General features: G+C 37.4%; 2 protein-coding genes and 1 long non-coding RNA gene across 5 annotated transcripts in view; all 3 read right to left on the bottom strand.

Moving 5' to 3' along the window:
* LOC103137613 (stromal membrane-associated protein 1-like) overlaps positions 1-2,264 on the bottom strand; it is a 79,271-nt gene extending 77,007 nt beyond the window's left edge. The window contains exon 1 of one of the 3 annotated variants that reach the window (XM_007551419.2): positions 1,938-2,264. In XM_007551419.2, coding sequence (XP_007551481.1) covers positions 1,938-2,055 — 118 coding nt within the window. In that variant the 5' untranslated portion in view covers positions 2,056-2,264. Of the gene's footprint in view, positions 1-1,390; positions 1,474-1,937 lie in introns of those variants that run through there. The other 2 variants (XM_007551420.2, XM_016671209.1) reach the window with 2 other exon arrangements.
* A 3,680-nt stretch (positions 2,265-5,944) lies between these two features.
* Positions 5,945-23,707, bottom strand: slc1a4 (solute carrier family 1 member 4). The gene is made up of 8 exons (XM_007551418.2): positions 22,946-23,707; positions 17,053-17,095; positions 15,217-15,282; positions 11,794-11,960; positions 10,930-11,163; positions 10,654-10,848; positions 9,890-10,024; positions 5,945-8,554 (listed from the first exon to the last, which is right to left on the bottom strand). The coding sequence occupies exons 1-8, from the start codon at positions 23,506-23,508 to the stop codon at positions 8,320-8,322; spliced, it is 1,638 nt and encodes a 545-aa protein (XP_007551480.1). The 5' UTR covers positions 23,509-23,707; the 3' UTR covers positions 5,945-8,319.
* Positions 17,747-21,402, bottom strand: LOC107836179 (uncharacterized). The gene is made up of 3 exons (XR_001662042.1): positions 20,769-21,402; positions 20,724-20,729; positions 17,747-19,836 (listed from the first exon to the last, which is right to left on the bottom strand). It is a non-coding gene; the product is annotated as an uncharacterized LOC107836179 (long non-coding RNA).
* Positions 23,708-24,029: the final 322 nt, after the last annotated feature.

The raw sequence follows: 24,029 nt of genomic DNA, 5'->3' as shown, positions 1-24,029 counted from the left end.
TGAATAAATATGATGAAATAAAGATTTATTTTTTTCCCTAAAATGTTCAATGTTAACTTAAGCTTCTGCAGTAAAATATGCATTTCTTTTAAAGCTGTCGTATTTCACACATCTGACAGTGAACTGCTATCAAAAACAGGTCATCAGAGCGGCGAGAAGCCTGAAGGTACTAGCTAAGATCTGCTGAGGTTGCACAGAATCTGCTAATTCATAATTTCATAATTTCTAACCAAACTGATGCTGACATCAAGCAAAGAACTGAGACAGCTTGTGCAACACTTGATTCACATCTAGGCTGAACTCTAGTAGACAAACACAATGAACGAACGAAACTGATATGAGGGAGAATCTCGTCTGTCACGGATCCACACGGAGGGAAAAATGTAGGGCAGTGTGTGAAAACAAGCAGGACAGAGGGTGAAATTACAGCTCAGAGGACGAGATGATTCAGCAGTCTGCAGCGTTTCGTCATGTAGCCATGCAGCTGCACCTCTGACACGCCGCCTGCAGCTGGCAGGAAACAACAACTACATGCAGTGTCACTCCGAAAACTAAAAGAGCTGATCAACGGCAGCAGAGCTCAGCACTCAGTGGTTGTCAGCAGCTGCATCAGTTCCTTGCCATGGAAATCTCATCCTAATTACAAAAAATGACCATCTGCATTGTACCATATGCCCAAGAGCCAGATTTATACCAATCTTGACCACACAATATTATTCCAAAGGCCACAAAAAGGCCCCCGGGCCGCACCTTGAACAACCCTGCAGAGGCGTTCCACTAATTAAAACCCTTTATTTTCCAAGCGTGCGTGCCAGAATATTCAGGTTTCGATTTGTGATAAATCTATTAAAAAACTGATTGAAAATCCACCCAGCTCTAAAACGATTCCTTAATCCTAGTGAATAAGTAGAAAAAGAGATGGATGAATCACTGACTCACTGATTGCAAAGGAGGCGCGGCGATGACGCAAAAAAGACGTCATCTCACCCAGAGGTAACCCCGATATGTGCCCTTTAAAACTTAATTTACTAATTAAAAATAGCATCCTTTCACACTGACATGCAATAATAGCAATACCTGATAATACAGCAAGATTTTGTTGGAAATTGTAGCTCAACCATTGATTTAAATGCGTACACATTTCTGCACAGTAATAATCACTTTAATTATATCTGAAATATGCCGAATTGAGAAAGCACATCTACGCTTTTATCACATGTATTTGCTCATATTGTATTTTATGATTTTGTGTAAGAAAATGATAAAGTTTCGTTTTTTCTAATGGAGTCTGGTGAAGATGCTGCAGCAGCAGAATGTGCCTATGTGTGCTTTTTCTATTTCCTTTTTCAATTTCTTTTTAAACAGGACGCAATCAGAGAGTGAAAAACACCTGAGATTCCACGCTGCTCCACGGGACACGCACGTTTTCCGCTCATTAATAACCCAGTCAAGGACACGACATCGATACTACAGCCTCAAGTTACCCACAGTGAACCCACTTACAACCGGAACAAAGAGGCGTTCAGATACATAATAAAAGAAAGGCATTTAAACTTCATATAAACAGAAAATAGAAGACAATTACTTATAAGGAAAAAATAAACGAATTCAGCCCAGATACATTATTTTAATATATATAAAAAAACATTTTTCATGATAGCAATTTGATACAAACTTTAAAAAGTGTTTTATTTTGAAAATACTCAGCGGAAATTTTGTAATCCTATTTATTTTAATTCAATGCTACCTTGAAAATAATTTTTAAAAAAAAACATTTTCGTTTTGTAAATTTAATCCCTGAGTGTTTAAAATGTATTAATGAAAATTACAACATGTCGGTGCAAAATGCAGCAGAGACATGCATTCCTGTGCATGGTGGACAATGTCCAAGCGTGTCCCCAGTGTCCCCCGGTCACTGTGGACCGTGTCCTGCCTACCTTTAGCCTCACAGTCTGCACAGTACTTGTTGTCCTCTTCTCGCAGCAGTTTGGTAAGAATGGCCTGATGCTGCTCGTTCAGTTTCTGGGCTTTTTCTCTCTCCGACCGGGTCGTCATCTCGCTTTCCGCGGTGGGGCGGTGAGTCCAGCTGGGTGGGGAGCCGTGGGAGTCCTCGGTGCCGGTTAACGAGGGAGGGACGTCCTCATGATGAAGCCGTGCCGCCCTGAACTCTCTCCGGTTAGCTATCAACCTGCTAGTAGCGGCAGGTTGGATGGATGTTGAGGTATCATCCCTGCTGCGTTCAGGACTGTGGGAATTTACAGCGTAACGCCTGATTCACAGCCGCCAATTTAGAGTGCGGAGAAAGGTTCGTAGTAGACAGGGGAGAAAGAAACAAATAAACAGAAAAGAGTAGATTTCCGCCAAAAAAAAAAAAAAACCTCAAATTTTGAGATGACTCAGAAATTTCATTAAAAACATGTTAATTTCTAAGTTTGAAAAGTTGAAAATTTGCTAGCAAAAACTCATTTTGAGATTATTCTCATAAGTGTTCTAGAAAAAACAGAAATTTCAGTTTGGAAGTCAAAAATTTGCTTGAAAAAACTAACATTTTGAGATGAATCAGAATTTTTTAGAAAGAAAAAAAGAAAATTTGTGTGTTTGAAAAGTCAAACATTTCCTCAAAATTTTGGGAATAATCCCAGAAACATGGACATTTCTGTTTTTCAAAAATCCCAAATTTTGTTTTAATTTAATCCTACCTAAAAAAAAAATTAAAAATAAAATCTAGAATTTTTTAAATAAAAAATTTCTGAGATTAATTTCAAAGTGTTCTTCATGGGAAAAAAAAGTAATAAATCAGGATAAAAGTCAAAACTCAGACATGTGAGCAACAGCCCAGTCCTTTTATAGTAGTTTTTCCTTCCACTCAACTTTCTTCTAAGATCCCGCTTCTTTATTAAAGTCCATTTATCTCTTATCACCCATAAACTGGATGCCTATTATTGTCTGATTTACAACTAACAAGCTTATTATGCATGACATTTCTCTGTTAATAATTTTTGTTTTTTCATGCATTAAAATTTTCTGTAAAACATGACTTTGGGTTTTCATCAGTTTTAAGCCATCATCAATTACTTGTACAAGTTTCAGTTTTCGAATTGAATTACTAAAATTAATCAACCTTTCAACGATACTTTAAACTTTTTAGATGCATTTATATATGAATCACGTCAAAATAAATGGTTAATAAATACACCACTCATGTCAAAAACAAAAAAGAAAACATCTTTAATGAAGACAGGCAGCAGGACTAACAGCAAACAGCTGTACAATGTTAGACACAGACATGTCACAGGTAACAGCAGTCATTTTAAGCACTAAAAATAAGAGCAAAAATTACTTGCATTCTGTTTGACAGGATTCAGGCTATAAAGTGTGTTCTTACGGTAGAAGCATTGAAAACTGAGGGGGAAAGTGTATAGTGTTAAAAAAACAAGTAAAAATGATTCATAAAAGTTAAACAAATCACAATAAATTATCAAATATATATATATGGATATAAATTCCATGTACCACATAGTCGTACAACTCAGAGTGAGGTTAATTAATCTGATATGTCTAATGACTGAAACTTTTCTTCCTTTTTTTAATTAAAGCAGATATTTGTGACATCTTTACTGAATTTCCACATTCCCAAGAGACCACAAAAAACAAAAATAAACCCTCACACTGCAGTGGTTTTCACAGAATACATATCACATGAGCAAGCACTAGATCAGAATCACCTTCCGCTTCTTAGTGTTAAATAACATGAATAAATAGGAAGCGTTGCTTTGCACCACAGTATTTTTATAGCATTTTCACATTACAGCCACTAGAGGGAGGCAGGGGCTTATTGGTCAAGTTGCATCTTTCAAAGAGAGATTGTAGATTTGGCACAAACGACAACAGCACCAGATTATTCCCCCCAAAATAATCCAAAAATGAAAAGAGCACACCGTGCAGAAACATGGGGCTCAAAGAGCTAAGTTTTAAAAAAGGAGCAACAATGTCAACAACAGGGACTGATTTTCATTTAAAGAAGGATCAACAGGCAAAGTAATAAAATATGCAAGAAGAAAACAGACAAGCTCACTTTTCAACCGTACGACGGAGAATCAGGGCGAGGATAAGGAAAATGAATAAAGTTACGAGAACAAACTTATAATATTACGAGAATAAAGTCGCACGAGAATAAAGTCAAAATAATACTACAAGAAAGTTGTAGTATTACAAGAAACTCTAAGTAAAGTCGCAATAATATGAGAATAAAGTCATAATATCGTGTGTATAGTCATTTTACGAGAATAAATTACAAGAATAAAGTCATTGTGAGATTAAAGTTTTACTGTAATAAAGTCAAGCGAATAAAGTTAAAATAATACAAGAATAAAATCGTAATATTATAACTATCCTCATGATACTACAACTTTATTCTCGTATTATTTCAACCTTATTCTCCTAATATTATGACTCTATTCTCACAATGTTACTTTTCTTAGTGTGGTCCTAATACTCCGTCATACAACCAATATTAACCAAAGTTGGTGAAAGTGACATTATAGGATTATGTAACACGAACCATATTTTTGCCATCATGTTTGGTTTTAAAACCAGACAAATATTACTATAGCATCCTATGACTTCCAGTGTAGTTTAACAGCACAAAAAGATAAAATAATAAACAAAAACATAATAATAATTATGTAAATTACGGCGCATTCATCATGCGTTTTGGTCCAGTGTTAGAGTATAAACAGAGGGAGAACATTTTATTTTACTGTAACATATTTTCAAACCAGCCACCATTTATTTTATGCGAGCGAAATGTTTGACTTTCAGACTGGAGTGCTTTCGTGACGCCAAACAAAACAAGCTGCACCGATGATTAGCTTGACGTCAGACGAGATCCTGTCAGCATGTGTTGGAAAGAATAAACAGCGCTACAAATTTCACAGAGGTTTTTGATAATTAGTAGAAATTCAGCTTTTTTATTTTTATTTAATTATGTAGTGGAGAGCTGTAAAGATAAACATTGCTCACTTTAAGCTAAAATCTGAATTTCACATCTATTTTGATCCCTATAATTTTATTGTCTTTTACCAAAAGTGCCACAAATTTGCCAAATAACTTTTACACTTGTAAGAATTTAAATTAAACTCTAATATATTGAATAAGCAATATGTAATTACTTAAATGTTTCAATTTATTAAAACAAATAATTAAATGTAGAAAATTAAAATCTGAAATTATAATTACAATTATTTCAGTATTTGTTGATGTAAGGATTTCCATACTTATTTAAATTATTTAAATAAGTATTTGTCACTACTTATTTGTGTACTCAATGGTGGAATTTTCTTACTGAAAATGACTAGAAAAAAGAATAAATGCTGCAATATTTATACGTTCATTAAATTAATTTAATGAACGTGTTCAGCATTTAATTGTTTTTACTTAATGAAATATTTAAATCATTAGATCACTTAATGTATATCTTCAGAAGAAATTATTACATATTTAACTTATGTGCAGAATTTTTTCACTTCTGGCCCTTGATGCCATTATCGCTGCCATATTGACTTTAAAAATGGCTGCCAAATAAACATGTTTTCACTTATAACTGCTTTTGAATAACTATGTAGTGTACATTAGTGTTTAAACACAGTCAGCAAACATGTAAGTATTGTCAAAATTTACATCCAGTCCTTATGTTTTTGTTTTTGCAGTGCTCTGTCTAGTTTTCTGTGTAACCAGGAAGTAGAATTACATAACAAATGGCACCCAGATTTAAATACACCAGGGTGGCCATAACAGGGGCCATTTTGGTAGTTTTAGTGTTTTCACAAGTGTCAAGTTTTTGGCAAAAAGTGAACAATTACAGTAAAATCCATTTGATTTAGCTGCTACAGTAATGACCCTTAGACATTAATTAATGTCTTATTAAATAAAAATCTCATTTTTAGTTATGCTTACAAATTATTTTAACATAAAGTCTGTTAACTAAGGCAGTCTGACTAAACAAACTTCAGCTAAAAGATGAATGCTAACCTAAACTAACCGTTAGCTGAATGTTAGCACTGCTTTAGCAGGTTAGTTAGCTAGCACACTTTTCAAATTTGTTGCCAACATACTTTCCAAAAGCTTTTAGCAATACAGATAAAATGCACTATAACAAATAAATTTAAAGATCAAGTCTGAAAAGAAAATTAGACTGATAACTTATTAAAAAGCAGCTAACGTTAGTTTGCTGCGATACTAGGCTAGCTGAGCTAGCTAGCTTGGTGAGCTAGCCGAGCTTTAAAGTAGTTGAGGTGTTAGTGGGGTTTTTTTAAACCTCCTAAAAAATTGAGAAATCAACTTGAAAATAGGGAGCAAGGATCAGATCACTTTTTCCCATGGTTTCACATATCTGGAAAATACGGAAGACCTTCACTGCCAAAGCTAGAAAATAAATTCAGGTGCAGCATCTTGCCAAGTCAAAAAAACTCTTGTAACGAGATAAAAATAAAAAAAACTCTTTAAAACTAGAAACTTCCTCATTTAAACAAGATATTTACATATCTCTTTTTAGAACCAGTTAGAGTTGGAGCCTCTTTTTGCCCTTTTAGCCGGTTGTAATTTGTCAAAGAAACATATTTTTATGTCATTAAGACGAGGTAGGTGAATGTTTAGTGAGACTGTGCTCTGGAATTTATTTCCTAGCTCTGGCAGCTAAAAGCTTCTGTAATAAAACCAAAGCTTTGTTAACAATCCAATCTTCTATTTGCTCAACATTGAGCATTCAGGGGGATTTAAGTGATCTTTCCCACCATATTTAGCCAATGTTTGACTCATAATGTAGCATGAAGCATAACCAAAATATAGGCCCAATATTTGCCAACACACACCCAAATGTAATATAACATTGTAGGGAAAAAAAATTACTTTTCAGGATTTTGAGCCAAATTCAGCTGCAAATTCAATTCCATCTAATTACGAAACAAAAAAATCTGTTATTTTCACCTGAAATAGCGACTATCATCCCCGTTTCCATCAGACCTGACCAAGCGATGGAATGTATCTTTTACTCAAAGCAATGTTGATAATTTGATAGCTATTCCTTTAATGTGGTTCTGCATTCTTCTTTTTGATGGTAAAGACAAATAAAGAAATTCATAATCTTCAGAAAACAGAACATTAACAGCTGTTTCTGTCTTTACTCTGCAGTGGCTCTTAAAAACATCCACATCCATGTTAAAATGCAAAGTTTGTGTGTTAATGTGGCACAAATACTGTACAATTGGCTGTAAAACAAACAAATCTGTTAAAAGAAAAGAAATAAAAGGCACAATAATCCAGTTGCATTTGTTTGAACACCTTAAACCAGTCCTTCAATTTTGAGTCATATTTTTGCTGATTAAGCTAAGATGTAACTCAATTACAAAGAAAAAAAAGTAATCCCGAGCCATGATGCTGCCACCACCATGTTTGGCTCAAGCTAATCCATTTTTTGTGCTAACTGTATATTGTAGACCTCCTTTCCAAATTTTCGTGGTTGTTTCATCAAACCAAAACATCTTCTGCCAGTTAGGGACACAGTGTGCAAATATTTAACACCGTGGCTTTTTTTTATACACTTCTCCTGACTGATACCTTGGTCCCATAAAATCGGTTTGATGCTTTGTAACCTCTCTGCAAACTGTGGCTTTAGCTAAAGGATGAAAATGGGCTAATGTCAGAAAAGCTAGCAGGACTTTATTTCAGTTTCACTATAATTAACTGAATCAAAAGTTTCAGGGTGTGCACATTTATGCAACCAGATTATTGCAGTTTTTGTTTTTTTTATATTATTTACTCATAATGTTTTGGTTTCTACATAGATTGAACAGGATATTTTGCACTTCATGTGGGAATAGCTTTTAAGTGACACATTAAAGAGTTTAAATTGAACAAACTAAGCATTTTAATATGGCTTTGTGGACTTTTGAGAGCTACTGTAAGTGAAGCAAGCAAATCTTGAACATCTGTCGGAATGTTTCTGGCCTATTTTAGAGTTAATACGAGCAAAAAACTAAAACAAAAATGAAACCACTAACCGCCTATGTTGAGTATTTAATTAGAAAAATATGTCTGAATTGCATTATGTACTCTCCTGAATTAGAATCCTGGATGCACTGCAGACAGACTCTTGATGACTTTTTCGTTTTACCTTCAAAGTTGTAAACTTTCCTTCTTGTTTTTTTTTTTTTGTTTGTTTTATTTTTGTTTTTTTTAAAGGACATCGGGTCGCACTGGTGCCCGATCAGCAGCAACATCACAAATCTCAGGTCAGACGGTCAGACAGAAGTCTGCCTGGGTTCACAGGACAGACTCGATGGCTTCGGGCATTCCCTCCAGGATTTTGGTTTGGTGCATGACGAGCGGCGACGTCTCCTCCTCCGCCTGAACGTTTGCCACGGATTCAACCTTGACTTCCTCCAGCTCCTCCGCTACTTCCTGCTGGTGCTTTTTCATCTCCAGCTGGTTGATGTGGTGGAGGATTCCTGCACCCAGAGCGTCGCCCTCCACGTTCACCACGGTGGTGGTACGATCACTGAGCACAAAGAGGAAGAAACATGTATATTATTTAAAAAATATTCTCTACAGAGCTGCAAATAGGCCTGCCACAATAAAGTCTGCTGGATGATAAATTGAACCTGAAGTTAAAGTGATAAATACTATTGTTGTTTTGAGACCATTTTCAATTGATATAGTGGAAACGTCATAATGAATGCAGGAACACATTCCCAAACTGTACATTCAAATGAACATTAAACACTGAAACTGGAAGATATTTTAAATATCCAAAACAAATAAACAACAGAAACAACAAATAAAATAAATGATTTAATATTTGAATCAATGAGTTTGTTTTAATTTGTCATGTGATTGATTCATTGCTTATTGTGACTGGTCTAGCTGCAAACTGATATAAAAAATTGTCACATTTCATATATTTTTACTTAGCCACATAAACCACAAACATAAAAATGCAAATGAAAAATTCAATTTAATTTTATTGCCAGAAATGCAACAATGTGAACACTTTTTTTTTTTTTGCATTAACTAATTAATAATTGGACAGCAAAAGGTGCTTAGTAGGAGATTTATTTGTATTTTTATTCATTGTTTTTTTTTTTTTCACAATTTGAAGCAGGTGAAGCTAAAACTGACAACTGAGGAATTCTGGGTAAATAATTAACAGACAAAGGTTTTTTCCACCCCCCATTTTAAATGCAAATTTATATTTTTTGTAGAGTTTTGGCTCAATTGCTGCCATTTAACAATCCGTTACTAAATCAGTTGTCGATTATTTCAATAATCAATTAATTGCAATTAATCCACTTAATCGTTTCAGCCCTAATTCTCTATGTTCTCGCTTTTTGATGTCATACTCCTCCTCCAGGAAGTGAATCTTTGCTTAAATTGCTGCATTAAAGCCATTTTACTCCAGTTGTACTCGGAACTGGGAATTTCTGACTTCCCAGTCAGAAAAATCAACCAGATTTCCCTCCAAAGTCAGAGTTCCCATTGGGAAACTGGGAGCAGGTTCGACCGACTTCCAATATGGCCGCTCCGCGTTAACAGCAATATGTGCTGGAAAGATGTTTATATTACAAGACACACAAATAAGAATGCATCGAAAATCAATATTACATGAAGTGCCTGAAAGTACAAAACAGTAGAAATTAAAAATTATGTTTCCTTAATGAACGTAAAGCTTTAGATGATGTTTGCAGACAATGTCTATGGGTGCCACCATGTTGAAATTCCAACTTTTCAACTGGAAAGCAGAAAAAGAGTTGGTTTCCTCTGGGAAAACTCTAGAAACAGCATTCCCTGCCTTACAATGTTGGGTGTTTTCCAGGGTAAGAGTAAATTTACTCACACAATCCAGTCGACGGCCAGCATGAGGGACAGATCGTTGGTCGGCAGGCCGATGGCCTCCAGGATGATGGCGATGGTGATGATGCCACCAGCCGGGATGCCTGCGGCGCCAACGCTGGAGGCTGTGGCCGTTACCCTACAAGTAATCGCAACATGTAACGCAACCATTTCAAAACAGATTAAAACCACATGCAACCCCAGAATCAACAGTCTTAATTGTTTCTCATATGTTTATACTAAAAGTGATGAACCATGTGCAGGCATTTGCATTCCAACTGCTTTCACTACAAAAACACAAAATATTAATATTATTATTTATGGTCTGGCTTTTAGTGCAAATATCTTTGTACATTTGAAATAAGAAAACTTACAGGTAGCTTTTCAGGAAGAAATGTGAGCTTGTTTTAAGTCAGTAATTCCTTAAAATTGATGAAAATGTACCAGCTTAGTACGAGCAATTTTTCATCAATATTAAAAAATGATTGACTTAAGTTCCTGTTTCTTGTTGAAAACTAACTTGTAAGTCATTCTTGTCTTATTGTAAATATTTGTACTAACAACTAGACCAAAAATACTTGGTAATATTTTGTGTTTCCATAGTGGTCAGAAGTCAACTAACTAGTAAAAAGGGTTCACCAATTATGTGATTTAATCTCAGAAAATATTAGTGAACAAACAGCATCATAGATAAAAAGTTATGAAGACGTTTAATGGGTTCAGTGTGTATTAACTCTTTCTGCATTGTAGTTTCTTAATAAAACTTACAAAATGGTGAAGATCTGTCCAGCGTTCAGTTCAGTGTTGTTGAGCTGTGCGATGAAGACGGCAGCAATGCACTGGAAAATGGCTGCTCCATCCATGTTCACCGTCGCTCCAATGGGTAGGATGAAGCGGCTAATGCGCTTGTCCACACCGTTGTTTTCTTCCACACACTTTATCATTGAGGGAAGAGTTGCAGAACTGATGAGGGGGGGGGAAAAAAAAAACTTAAGATATTTTCTATATTGTTGATGTTGAGAAAGTCAGATGTATCAGTGGTACCTGGAGCAGGTGGCGAAGGCGGTGGTGAAAGGTGTGATGAGGCCCGAAAGGAAGCTGAAGGGGTTCTTTCGGGTGAAGGCAAAGTAGATGAGGGGAAGAACGATGCCTCCATGGATGATGTGGCCCAGGATGGAAGCAAAAATGTATTTCCCCAAGCTTGTGACCAGAAGAACCACATCTTCCATTTCTACGATCTTACTCCCAACAAGAAACATGATGCCAAAGGGAATATACCTAAGAAAGTTACAAGAAGATACCATGAAATAAGATCATGGCCACTTTTGATAAAGCTTTAAAGGATTAGAACAGGTCTATGGGTGGTACAAAACATATTCATAACATTTTTTGCACAAAATCATTCTTAGTGAGATTTTAATCTGCTCAGTTCTGTCTATGAGCTGTTTTAGGGACTCTGTCACTTTAAATCCAAATAAGCTGCTGCTGGCTCAGCTTGGGTTGCTAGGTGACGGGCTGGGCTTCCGTTGGGGTTGCTAGGTGACGGGCTGGGCTTCCGTTGGGGTTGCTAGGTGACGGGCTGGGCTTGGGGTTGCTAGGTGACGGGCTGGGCTTCCGTTGGGGTTGCTAGGTGACGGGCTGGGCTTCCGTTGGGGTTGCTAGGTGATGGGCTGGGCTTCCGCTGGGGTTACTAGGTGACGTGCGGTGCCTACTGATTTGTGACGTTACTTTCAGGAGGTTTTTTTTAAACAGCTCACTTTCTAGACACCAAAAAATATGAACTTATTGGGTCTTTTTTTAAGTGCTTGGGCTGTTTTTAGAAGCACCAAAGACGCAAATGGAAGTACAAAAAAAACTTACAAAATATGAGTTTTGCATAATACTTCTCCTTTATCCGTCCGTACTTACCACATGATCCAGGACACCAGCACCATAGTGGCTTCGTTGAAGGCGTTGAAGAAGCGAATGAGTTCTTCTCCTTCCTCTCCAAGTATCCGAAGGGCAACGCCAAACATCATAGCAAACAGCACCAGACCAAGGATGTTCATACCATCGGCTTCAGTTCCAATCGGCACCTAAAACATCCAGAAACTGTAAGAATCTGTACAAACTCAGCAGATGTTGATAAAAACTTTAAAAATACTTTAGCATGTTTTGACAAGTTTATTTGGAGGATTTCTAGTGTATTTTCCCAAAGCCACCCAGATCATTTCTTTGTTATTTAAATTTTGTTTTATTTCTTGACTGGATCATTGAGCTACACTGTCGACTAAGTCCAAGAAAGCCTAAAATGCTGTGAACAGGCAACAAACTTAATGTTTGTAAAATATTTCAATATAATTCAATATTTTGGTGCCCAAATAAACTATTCGATTAATTTAGTATTCGATTAATCGTTAACTGGAGTACACAGACTCAAAAATTGGCCATTTGCTAAAAGAATAAAGAACTCAGAGCTGCAACTAAGCCAAAACTGTGCAAAACATATATACATTTTGCATTTTTGATTTTTTTTAATTATTATTATTCAACTTTTGCAGTCCAATTATCAATTGGTTAATCTTAAAATAATCAAAATATTTCCTTTACACTGTATTGACGTCATGTCAAGGCGAAAGGGCTGAGCTTTTCACATGTTAATGTATTTTTTTTAGATACAAATACAAAGTGAAAAAGTATACACTAAAGGAATGCTAAGTTACTGCATTTTAGGTAATCAGTTGTTCATTTCCTTATTTAAAAATGTATCAAATCATTTAATTATTTGCATCTTTTCATGACTTTCTAGTTTCATCTAAAAAAAGAAAAAAAAAAGAAGAAATAGAAAAACAAATAATGAAAGTGGAAATTATTAAGCTTTTTGCTATTTATCATGCAATCAATTGACTTATTGCGACTGACCAATGGTCTACTAAAATAACCGTTAGCTACACAACATGGCAGCAATATGTATGTTCCAGGACTGCTTTTTTAGTTCTTTAAACATGTTTCCACAACAGCAGTTGCTCAGTTAGTCTAAGCCTTTTACGGTAAAGTAAACTCGTCAAACAGGAGAGTTTATCCAGCCGGCTGTAGTTTGTACAACGCCTCCTACTACAGCGAGAGCGCGCACGGTTGCACAGGTCTGGGTCATCGGGAATCATCAGTGAACTGGGTGATGGGAATCAATGAGGACGGAGACAAATCCAGAGTTAAATCCCTTCACAGTGTGCTGAGCTCTCCCACAGCCTGACCAGCTCTGTCCAGTCCCACACTCATCCACCAATGCCAAGACCAGTTTCCCCAACGGTAAGCCAGGATGGAGGGATTTCGAAGAACATTTTGTTCAAACAGAAGAAAATCTAATCATATTAATAACTTTGTAACCTTGAAATATAGATATATATGCAGTTGTGGTTCTTGCAGGAATGGTGCTCTGGGTTGGCCCCTCCTCCTGCCGCACTCCAACCAATTAAAATCCAAACAATTACCTAATTTTTTTGAAGCAGAAAGCAGGTAATATAATCTAAGGGAAACTTACTCCACTACCCATGCAAACAAGTAGTAGCAAACTTCTTTGGGAGAAAACTGACCCATAAGATATACCATATATTTTGGACTACACTTGCTATTTTTACCCCACGCTTTGAACCATGCGGCTTATAGCCCGGTGCGGCTTTTCTGTGGATTGTTCTTCCACCACCAGGGGGCTCTTTAGCAGGAAGTCAATCATTGGAAGTCAAAACAGGAAATTAAAGAAGAAAGTGCTCATTTTTATTTAGAACAAGCACATGTTAGCATCAGGCACCACGGAGAAATGTTTTCAAACTCATACCCCTCATCATGGAAACCACACGAAGAAGTTCATATAATGCAGCTTTTAAGTTGAAGGCTATCCATCTGGCAGAACAGGAGGGAAATAGAGCCGCTGCACGTAAACTAGGCGTGAACGAATCCATGGTTCGGCGTTGGAGACGCAGGGCTGCGTCCTTAATAGCAGATTTATTGTGAAAAACCGAGAGCAGTGGAGATACCAGCAGCTAATATATGTATATTTCCAGTTTTTTTGTTTGTTTTTTTTTTAAACTTTATGGGTACGGCTTATAGTGAGGTGCCCTCTATAGTCCGGAAAATAAAGTATTTTATTTTGTAGTTCTTAGGTACACCGCCCACTTTCTGATGCAGCCCTGAGCAACTGCCCATATAACCTATCAAAACCCACCACATTCTAAAAAAAATGTTTTACTGTTTCAAACCAAACATGTCTTAATATTCTTAGTTTTCGAGGTTTTTATATTCAGTAAGGCTTAAAGGAGGTTATTTTGTTTTAAACATTAAGAAACTCTCCGTTCATTTCCTAAGGGATTTGTGCGATGATGAGGGACAGTTGCTCGTCTTCGTCCAGCGTAATTTGTGCACACGCAGGCTATCAACGCAACACAAGAATGTTGAGAAATGTTCAACTTTTGTTGCCGTCTGCTGTCGTACATACCGTTCATCACTTCTCAATAACGCACTGCTATGAAGCTTTTAGGTCAAAATAGTAGTTAGATTAATCTGAATTATTTAATTCAATTCAATTCAAGTTCAGGAATACTTTATTGATCCCAAAGGGAAATTAAATGTTGTTGTAACTCATATGAAGTCAAATTCTTCTAGGTTATTGTAGCTAGTGATGGCTGTTGATAGGGAAGATCTCTTGTAGGGAATTTGAAGAAGTAACACGTAACAATAATTACGTGTTAAAAGTTTTAGGTTAATCGCATGTGTTAATGATAACAGCCCTGTTAGAAATACATTTATAAAAATGCAAATAAATGACTCAATTCCTTTGTTAATTAAATAAAATGGCCTAAAATGTAAGAACATAGCATTCCTTTAGTGTGCGCTAAAGAAAAAAATACTTCCAACATCAACATGTGAAAAGTGCAGGCCTTTCTGCTTAACATAAATGCAGTGATCCGTTTTTGGATTAACCAATTAATAACGGCTTAGCAGAAGGTGCTTAATACTTTTTTCTTTTCTTTTTTTACAGAATTTGAACCTGATGAACCTGAAATCAGGCTACTTGAGGAGTTCTGGGTGGAACACATTTACAGATTTACATTACAACATTTAGGATTGCTATGATGTTCAGTTGTAGAAACATTTCACTGCCAGCCTTGAACCTGCTCTCCCTAAATCAAGTCTTCCCTTGGTGTGGCACGTATTGCTTATTCAGCGAGTCTGCACCACTGGCAGACTCATGTACACACCAAGTGGTCAAAGCAAACAAAGATAAGTGTCTGAAATGTGTTTCAGAAACACAACATCTGGCATTTCACGTGCAGGAAACATGATTTCAGTGCTTACCTTTTGATACAGAATTGTTCCATTGGTGTCGTTTCCCACAGCGACCATTTTGTAGTCTGTGGCATACTAGAAAATAAAAAAAGCAATGTTACGTAAAAATTAAGTCCATTTTTAAAATTTAAAATTAAGTCCTGGATTTGGGTTTGTTTTATGCACTGTGGATAAAGTCATTGCAGTAAAAATGCAGATGTACAGATAGAGAAGTTACTTTGTGCAGACAGAGTGACAGATCAGTTTCAACCCATAAAATGAAAAAAATCCTGTATTTTTTGTATTTTACACAAAATACAGGATTCTGGTGCTAGAAATGCCATTGAGGAAGTTGGATGATTTCACTTCACTCTGAAATTCTTCATTTCAGAGTGAAGTGAAATGAAACATGTGCTTAATCTAAAAAGAGATAAAAATGAAATGAAAAATGTATCTGGTCACTGAATTTTCTAAAATATTTAAAAGAAAATGCAGCTTAAGATAAAATATTTTTGGCACAATGCTATTTGAATGGCGTCTGCTATTGGCTATTGGCTGGCGTCTGCAAAGCAGCCAATCCAGGTGCACCATTCATTTTTCTTGATTCTGATTGGCTGTATCCCCAAGAGTTAAAATAAAGCAGAAACTAGTTTCTGCTGTAGCACTAAGACTGCTTCTTTTAGTGCTTTAATCAGGTATATATGGTGCTTGAACTATTAAAATAGGCACATATAAAAAATTTAAAGGGCGTATTTATGGATTTTAGCGACCTTTATGAATGCCAAACATCCACTGTAATCGTATTCGATAAATTAGCCAGCACAGGCAACATTTGTTCATGTAAATTCTCCTCACTTAGTTATGGAGTACCTCACAGTTCACTGCTTGGTCCAGTTTTCTAGACAGGACAGAATACATATCCATGATTATGCCAATGACACTTTACTATATTTATCCAATTTGGATTAACTCTGCTAATCTTGTTGGTGGCTACAAAAAGCAATTTCAACTTTAACATTTAATTACTACATATACGCGTGTCTGAGTCTGTATGTATCATTTGTATCCTGTGTGGATTATAGAAAATTAATTAGTTTAAACTTGTGGAACCTATTCTTGTTTTTAAAAATCCTTTATGTTCTCTCATTAAAATAAACTACTAAAAGCTCAAAATATTTTGATTTCTGATAGGAACTGTGTGTTTATTTTGATTTACAGGACAGAAGCAAAAAGTCAAAACATGTTTCAATGCAGAGTCTTTGTGTAGCTTTTAGCAGGTTTATTTGTGAAAATCTCAGATCCTCACAAAGACATGTTGTTTAACCCACATTTGGCCACCTTCCACTCTGTTTGTGTTTGTTAGTGGGATTTATTGAACTCAGAACTCTGTGCTTACTGACCACTTTGTGAGTTTATAATTCACAGAGACGAATTCGGATGACCAACTTTGAATGCTTTGACAGCTGGACGCACTTTGCCATGAGAGTGTTTGTGCTGCCATTTTGCGTCTCATATCCTTAAATATTGAGTTTTCCTTATTTTTGTTTAGCTTAAGCAAACAGCAAACATAATTATGTGAAATGAAGCATGCACAGTTCAAGAACAGGTTGCTAGGCTAGCAGGAACGGAATTGTTTTGCCATGGCAACGGTTGTTAGGGAGAGCAAGTGAAGTTAAGGAAAAAAAACAAAGAAAGAAAAAGAAGTTTGCACAGCAGGAGCGACCAGCTGGGCCTTTGAGTGGTTTTGTAAATGAACCTGGAGTGGCATCCACGTGGTTGGGGAAATAAATTAGAACAAACAATCCAACACAAGCAGTAAAATAATAAAAGGAAAACCAATAGAGAGGTGTGTTGTGTGGCACTTACAGAACGGAAAGCAGCTGCCACCAGGTTCGATGGAAACAAATTCCTGAGGAAAGGAAGAGGAGAAAAACAAATTAGAAGTAGATCAAAATCAGAGCCATGGTGATGCAGTTTGTCCTGAGTCAATGGGTTTAATCAACCACAAGCTGAAGCGGCTAGAAAAGGAAAAGGCATCAGTATTCCAACCTAAGCGTCAATAAACGGGTCCAAACATTAACTTTCCCATCAAACTCCATAAAAACAGCCAATTTTGGCGCTTCATTTCACATTTATTATTAGTATTAGATCATTCTGATCACACTGGGAGGAAACCCAGACATCAGGTGCCCAGTTATACATTTAAAAGCAAACTGTGTTCATTTAGATCCTAATTTGTTTTGTTGTTTTTGTTGCACTAGTATTTATTAATCAGCAGCTCAACAAGAACAGGGATGAAGAAAGAAAGAAAAGACATGCAGCTAAGCCTGTCACAATAACAAATTACTGCAATAAATGATAATTTTCAAGTGATACAATTGTAATGATGCAAGAAAACAGTCTCAAAGATCTGTAAATTTAAAATTTTATTGAACATTTAACACTGGAACTGGAAGACATTTTAAATATAAAAAAATTAACAAAAAAACAACAAATAAAATTAATTAGGAAGTCTCTGTAAACAAAATCATCCTTCAAAAAAAAAGGAATAGTTGAGACCAATATACCAGACATAATAAATGAAACTCTGACCAATATCTTGACGTGTATTGATCGCACTTTGCTAAAATGTTAGATTAATAATTAGATTTTTTTTAATTCTTTAAAAATATAAACCATTAGCAACTAAATTCAGAAGGTATGAGGCACCATTTATGCTAAATTAATTTAACAGTTATTAAATAGTAAATAAAGAAAAAACATGTAAAATTCAATGTTTCTCTCCATATTCAGGAGAACAACATTTCTGAAGTTTTCTCCTGCTGAGTTTGTTTATCAGGGCTGTAAGATAAGCACACTGGGAGTACTGGGAAGGCTTTTATTCCTCCATTTGTTTCCAAGTTTCTGAAACTTTATCTGCTGAGATCGTGCTTTATTGTGCAAGAAAGCAGACACTGTTCATGTTTGTTTCCACTGTCGCTCCACAGCCCGGCAACTGGGGTCACCTAATAATCCCAGTAAACTTTGCCCTCGGTTACTGGGCTGAATGTTGATTCAGTTCATTCTCAGCTGCAAGCCTTTCTCTGCTACCTGACACAGTGGAGGGGAAATGTGAAATTCCTGCAGGAATAATGTCAGGTTTCCCTCATATCACATGACGGAGGTGGATTTCCAAAGCTGAGAAGCGGCACGTTTTTCCCACAGTGCAGCGACATCCGGACAAATTTTCCTTTTTTTCCTCAAGGTCGTCACATGTCGGCTAAAGCTGAACATCATATAAGTTAAAGTTTATAGGATTTAGATTCATTCAGTTAATTTAGAAAAATAAGTCAAGGAGTTTGATTTTAATCATAAATCATACCTTATTTGGTTATAATCTGATAGAAATATGATAAAATACAACCTCTAGCAAAAATGTAACCATAGCTTTTTCACGACGTTAATTCTGGATTTATAAAATGTGCCTGAAAAGAAATCCTAAATAACTTTCCAAAGGGGAAAAATAATAAAATTTACTTTAATTTGCAGTTTTAAAAAAATTTTCTTAACTTTAAGGTTGTGTTACTTTTTAATTTTCCTTTTTTTTTACATATCTATTGAAACTGCCAGCATGTTGTGACAGTAGAGCATGAAAAAAAAAAAAGGAAGAAATCTCTTTAGCTCCTCTGCCTTCTCCCTGCTACCCCAGAGCCAGGAGGGAGGTCTTAGCGCTGTCAATCACCCCCATGTGCAGCTACTGACACAGGCAGCTCTCTGCTATGTGTCAGAGAGCTGCCTGACACATAGCAGGCAGCTAGAAGATAGATATCTTCTTATCTATGGTAAGAAGATATAAACTTCTTTCCATGGAAAATATCCTAAAAAAAAAAAAGTATGTCGGGCGATCAAATTTGTGCCATTCTTCATTCTTTAATTGCAGTCAGGGGCCACAAACGGCCCCCGGGCCACACTTTGGACATGGCTGCCTTAACCAGACCTGTTTTCAGAGCAAAACTGGAGGCTTAGAGGAGGTCAGGGGTCACCAGAGTTGTTCGGATTCACTCTGGAAAGAACACATGGTGTTAAGAGACCAAATGGTTTTCTTTCTGGTGGGAAAAACTCCCAAAAGATACAAAATTACATCCGAGATTTTGTTTATGGCTACTTTGTGAACGAAAGTTTGGTGAAAACTGAACTGGTTCAGGTCTGAGCAGAATAAATGTGATGAAACGGTAACAATGAGAAAGAATTGAAGTAGAAAGATTCAAAACTAAAAATGTTTGCGTCAATCTCAGAAAACAAAAAAACTTCTATGAAATCGAGTCCAGTTCTCTGAGTGATTTTAGAGGCGGTTCGACCCGCCTCAGGAGTCCGGCTGGGAACTGGACTCAGGCAATGGCTCTGCTGTGATGATAAGGCAGAAATGCTGAAAGCCGCAGGGTTCAGTTTGTTCTGCAGGGAGCTAAGATACACTTTCCTGCTGCAACAGCTGTCAGCCTTCCCTCACTGTGTGGGAACTTATTATTAGGCCACTGAGCAGATCTGTATTAATAACCCGAGGCTAAACGAGAATAAACTCACTCTGTCAACTTTTAAATACCAACATTTACTTTTGTAGATCTCAAATTAACACTACAAACTGCACAAACCAAGTGTGTTCCTCATACATTTCTATTATAAACTGCAAATTTTATCTTGAGTTAATCTTGTGAATCTAAATTGTTTTCCATAGTTTTGAGTTTTTCATTATAGTTTATCTTTATTTCATTGTGACTTTTTGTTTAATTCAGTTACTTTCGATTACTTTTTGGAGTGTGCTAGTTTTTGTTGACCATTCTGGACCACCGCTAATACTAAAATTATGCTAACACAAAAAAGTTGTGCTAACAAGTTTAGCATAGCTTGTGTGTTAGCACACCTTCCATTTTCTGTGGTGAAGTTTTTGCTTTATTGACCCTTCTGGGCCACCGTGGGGCAACTGTGGCTCAAGCAGTTGTCTTACAATCAGAAGGTTGTAGGTTCGATTCCTGTCAATAGAGAAGAACTTAACCCCACCTACTGATACAAGTATATGTTGGTGAACGAGTGAACTGGCAGTGTTTCTGGATCATTTACCCCATTTCCACGGACCACCTAACTTGAGATTTCCCCTCCATTACACAGCATCTTCATATATACAGCCTGAAATATTAGACTCTTAACTCATTGCCTCGTTTCTCCTAATGTGAAAGGTGGAGCTGTTTTGTAAATGTGATTGGCCACAATAAAACCATGAACACGTCGTTTTGAGTTATTTACAGATTTTAAACTTTCCAATGTCAGAAAACACGTGGAAATCCATTATTTTAGGTGTTAAGATGCAGTTAGTCAGCGCCAGGCGCAGCTCTGTTCACCGCCTCGTCACCGTCATGTCGCATTCAGCAGAGATCGCCTGTGGCATGCTAATGTATCCTAAGTTTTAGAAAACAAAAGTCCTGCATCTCACCCTGAGAAACTTTCCACCAGTTTTCTTTATTGTGATCTGGTCTTAAGCCATTTATTCATTATTATTTTTAAACACAACCCTTTGGTAAGCTAGCTGTAGCGCCACACTTTGAGCTAACGTCATAGCATATAAATGGATGTTTACATGCAGTACCTCGTCGACCACTAGGGGCGCTCGCGGACGTTTGAGTGGTCAGTATTACAGCAAAAGTTCAATCCGTTACCATTAATCGTATATAACACGGAATTTAACGAAACAAAAAAAAAGAAATGTTTTGAAAATCCTCTCAGCATTAATACTCCTGCTTCTTTAATTGTATTTATACACAGAAAAAAAGAAGCTCCAACTTCTAAAAACTGAGTTAATTTGTTGCATGTAATCGAATTAAGTTTGTCAAACTTATTTAAAATGACAAGTTAATATATTTTTACTTGGGTAAATTTAACTTGATTACTTGTAACAAATTAACTCTTTTTTTAAGTTGCATCACCTGTTTTCTTTCATTAGTGTTGCAAACGCCAAGCAGAAAATAGGATTTTAGATGTAACAAAGTAAAACCTGAGGCATATGATGATGCATGAATCTCAGACGCAGTTGTGGGATAAAAATGAATTCAACAATTTTATGGCTTATTGTTTTATCTAATCAAATCCAGTGTCGTGACTTGAAAACTTCTTGTCTGAGCCATTAACTTTTTAATAAATTTTGACTCTTATTCCGAATAAATACAATTTAAAAATAGGCATGTCTGTTCACATTTTGTTTCCACTTTTTTCTTTTTCAAGCTCAACTAAAAATTGCCTAAATAAGTTAAAATTTGCAAAGACAACCCGGAAAACCCAAAAGCATCCGGAGTCTAACTGAATGCAAACTTTTTCATGTGACAGCCAAGCAGGGCAGAGAGCCCCTTCTTGATTTGAATTGCAAATCAAAGCTGTAGTTGCACAACACTGATGGGCCCACTCCTGAAAGGGGAAATTAGATTGAACGACCACCCCTCTGAATCCTGCATGACCCAGTTAGAGCGCTGCTGACGTGTAAACTTCAGGGTACCATGACCCGCACATCAAGGGTAGGTCAGGTGGATTTAGTAGCTCATTACGACCTCTAACATGGTTTAGAAGCTGCTTCTCTTCCTGTTTTCCTCTGCAGAAACTGAGCATTACAATGACCCGCAGTGTCTGATACATGCGGCTATCAGTAGAAACCATTTCTGGGGCGTCCTATTGTGTGTAGAGCATAGAGCGTTCGCCTCATATAGCCATATAGGTCGAACGTGACCTTTCCCTTCTCTCTCTACCCAGTTCCCGTCTAATTATGGTCGAAAAAAGTCTGTTGCTGCTTCTCACAGAAAGAAAACTGAAGCTGCAGAATTGAGCTCCATTTTATTCCTTTTAAAGACGCCGTTTTATCCAAAATCAACTTTTTTGAGCTTTACATCATGTTATAATGTTATTCCTTCATCAAAAACACACCCGGAGTGTTGACTGGTTTCTTCCATGCATGTTTGAAAAATCCTTTAATCTCCATGGCAGCCATTCAGTTGTGCGAAAAGCCTGGGTGAGACGCAGCTCTTCCTCAGAGCTGCATTTTCCAATCTACAGACCAGCCCTAACCCACTCAGCTCCTTCAGACTAGCCAGCAGCAATTAGCAAACACTGGGCATCAGCTGCGCTCAATATGTAATATATGATATGCTTGTGAATGTTAGAAAACATTTTTTTTTAGATTCTTCAAACTCTGAAATTTCCTTGTTTTCCCCCAGAAGAAAATTTCTAAAAGATTTTGAAAGAAAAATTTGCACGCAATTTTTTTACTTTTCAATCTCAGAAATTTCCAAGTTGTTTTCTACAAATTTTGTGAGCTTAATCTGAAAATTTCTGAGTTTTTTACTAGAAAATTTTAGATTTTTGGAGCTCAGAAATTTTCTTTTTTTCTTCTAATCATGCTAACACGGAAGTTATGCTAGCAAAATCTTGCTAGCATAACTTCCGTTTTAGTATGAAACACTTCCGTGTTACGTCTTCGTTAACTAGCATAGCAAAGTTAGTTGAACTAACACTTAACTTTGAGTGATGCTAATATGTCATATGTTAGCAGAACTTCTGGGTTAGCTTTTTGTGGAAACTCCTCCTGTTTTCTATCTGTACGCCGTCATAAGTTTGTTTGTTTTGTTTATTTCAAAGTATGTTGTATGTAATGTAGAAGCATTTACTCCAACATGTTTGTTGGAGCCAAGCAGTGAAAGATCCCTTTCCATCAGCCTGGAGTGGCGGGGTGGCGGTGTGGTCGTACCTGGCCAGATCCAGGAAGGAGTCTGTGGTCTCCTTGTTGCTGCTGACGCTCTCCAGACCCAGGCTGTTGGTGTTCAGGGCTCCGGCGCCCACCCCCGGTTTAATGATGAAGGCCAGCGCTACCCCGATCCCGGAGGCGATCAACGTGGTCACTAGGAAGTAGGCGACCGCGATGCCGCCCAGCTTGCCCAGGGAGCGGGTGTCCAGGCTGGCGGCGCCGGACACCAGGCTGCAGACAACCAGCGGCAGGATGATCATCTTCAGCATCCGCAGCAGCATCTCTCCGGGGAAGGCGAAGTGGCTCATCTGCGCTTTGCTCAGGTTCATGCCGCGGACCAGCATGCCGAGCCCGACGCCCACCAGGACGCCGGACACGGTGAGGATCACCAGCAGGTTCCTGCTCAGGAACCGCGTCAACCTCTCCTTGCAGCCCCGCTTCTTCTTCTTCTCCTCCTGCTGCTGCTGCTGGTCCTCCTCAACGGGCTCCTCGCTGTTCTCCAGCATCCGGGCGGTGGACGCGGAGCTGGGCATGGCGTGCCCGTTGATCTCGCTCTTTTTCTCCATCTTTTTTTTTTTCCGAGCGGTTCCACGCAGCGTGGGTCGTGTGCTCACAGACGGAGTGGTCGGCTGTAAAGGCTGAGCGCAGAGGGGGCGCCGCTAGCCAATGGAGAGGGCGCGACGACGCACAAATCCAATGGCGCATGCGCATTAAGCCCACTGTTTTATGGCAGGAGCAAATGATGCAAGAGCTGAGGAAATTGCTAGGGTCTCACTGTGATCAATAGGATGGATGATCACCCAGTAAGTACCAAGAAGACTCTAAAAAGTGCGCAGTTTGCGTCAAAACTTGTAACCTACAAGTGTTTTATGCAAAAATTAAAAGAAGCAGAACCTACAGGTGTGAATGATTGCTTATTTTGGAATCTATCCTCTAATACAGGGTTGTCCAAAGGGCTATTTGTGGTCCCCAGCTCCATTTCAGGAAAGATCTAAATTTGTTTAGCAAACATTTTAATTTCAACCAGTGTGAAAGTAACACTGACATAATTTTCTTCCAATGGAAATGGCTAAGTGCAACACAACAT

Source organism: Poecilia formosa, unplaced genomic scaffold (genome assembly GCF_000485575.1).
Source record: "Poecilia formosa unplaced genomic scaffold, Poecilia_formosa-5.1.2 Scaffold42, whole genome shotgun sequence".
Taxonomy (NCBI): domain Eukaryota; kingdom Metazoa; phylum Chordata; class Actinopteri; order Cyprinodontiformes; family Poeciliidae; genus Poecilia; species Poecilia formosa.
This window is presented reverse-complemented; position numbering and strand designations above follow the sequence as displayed.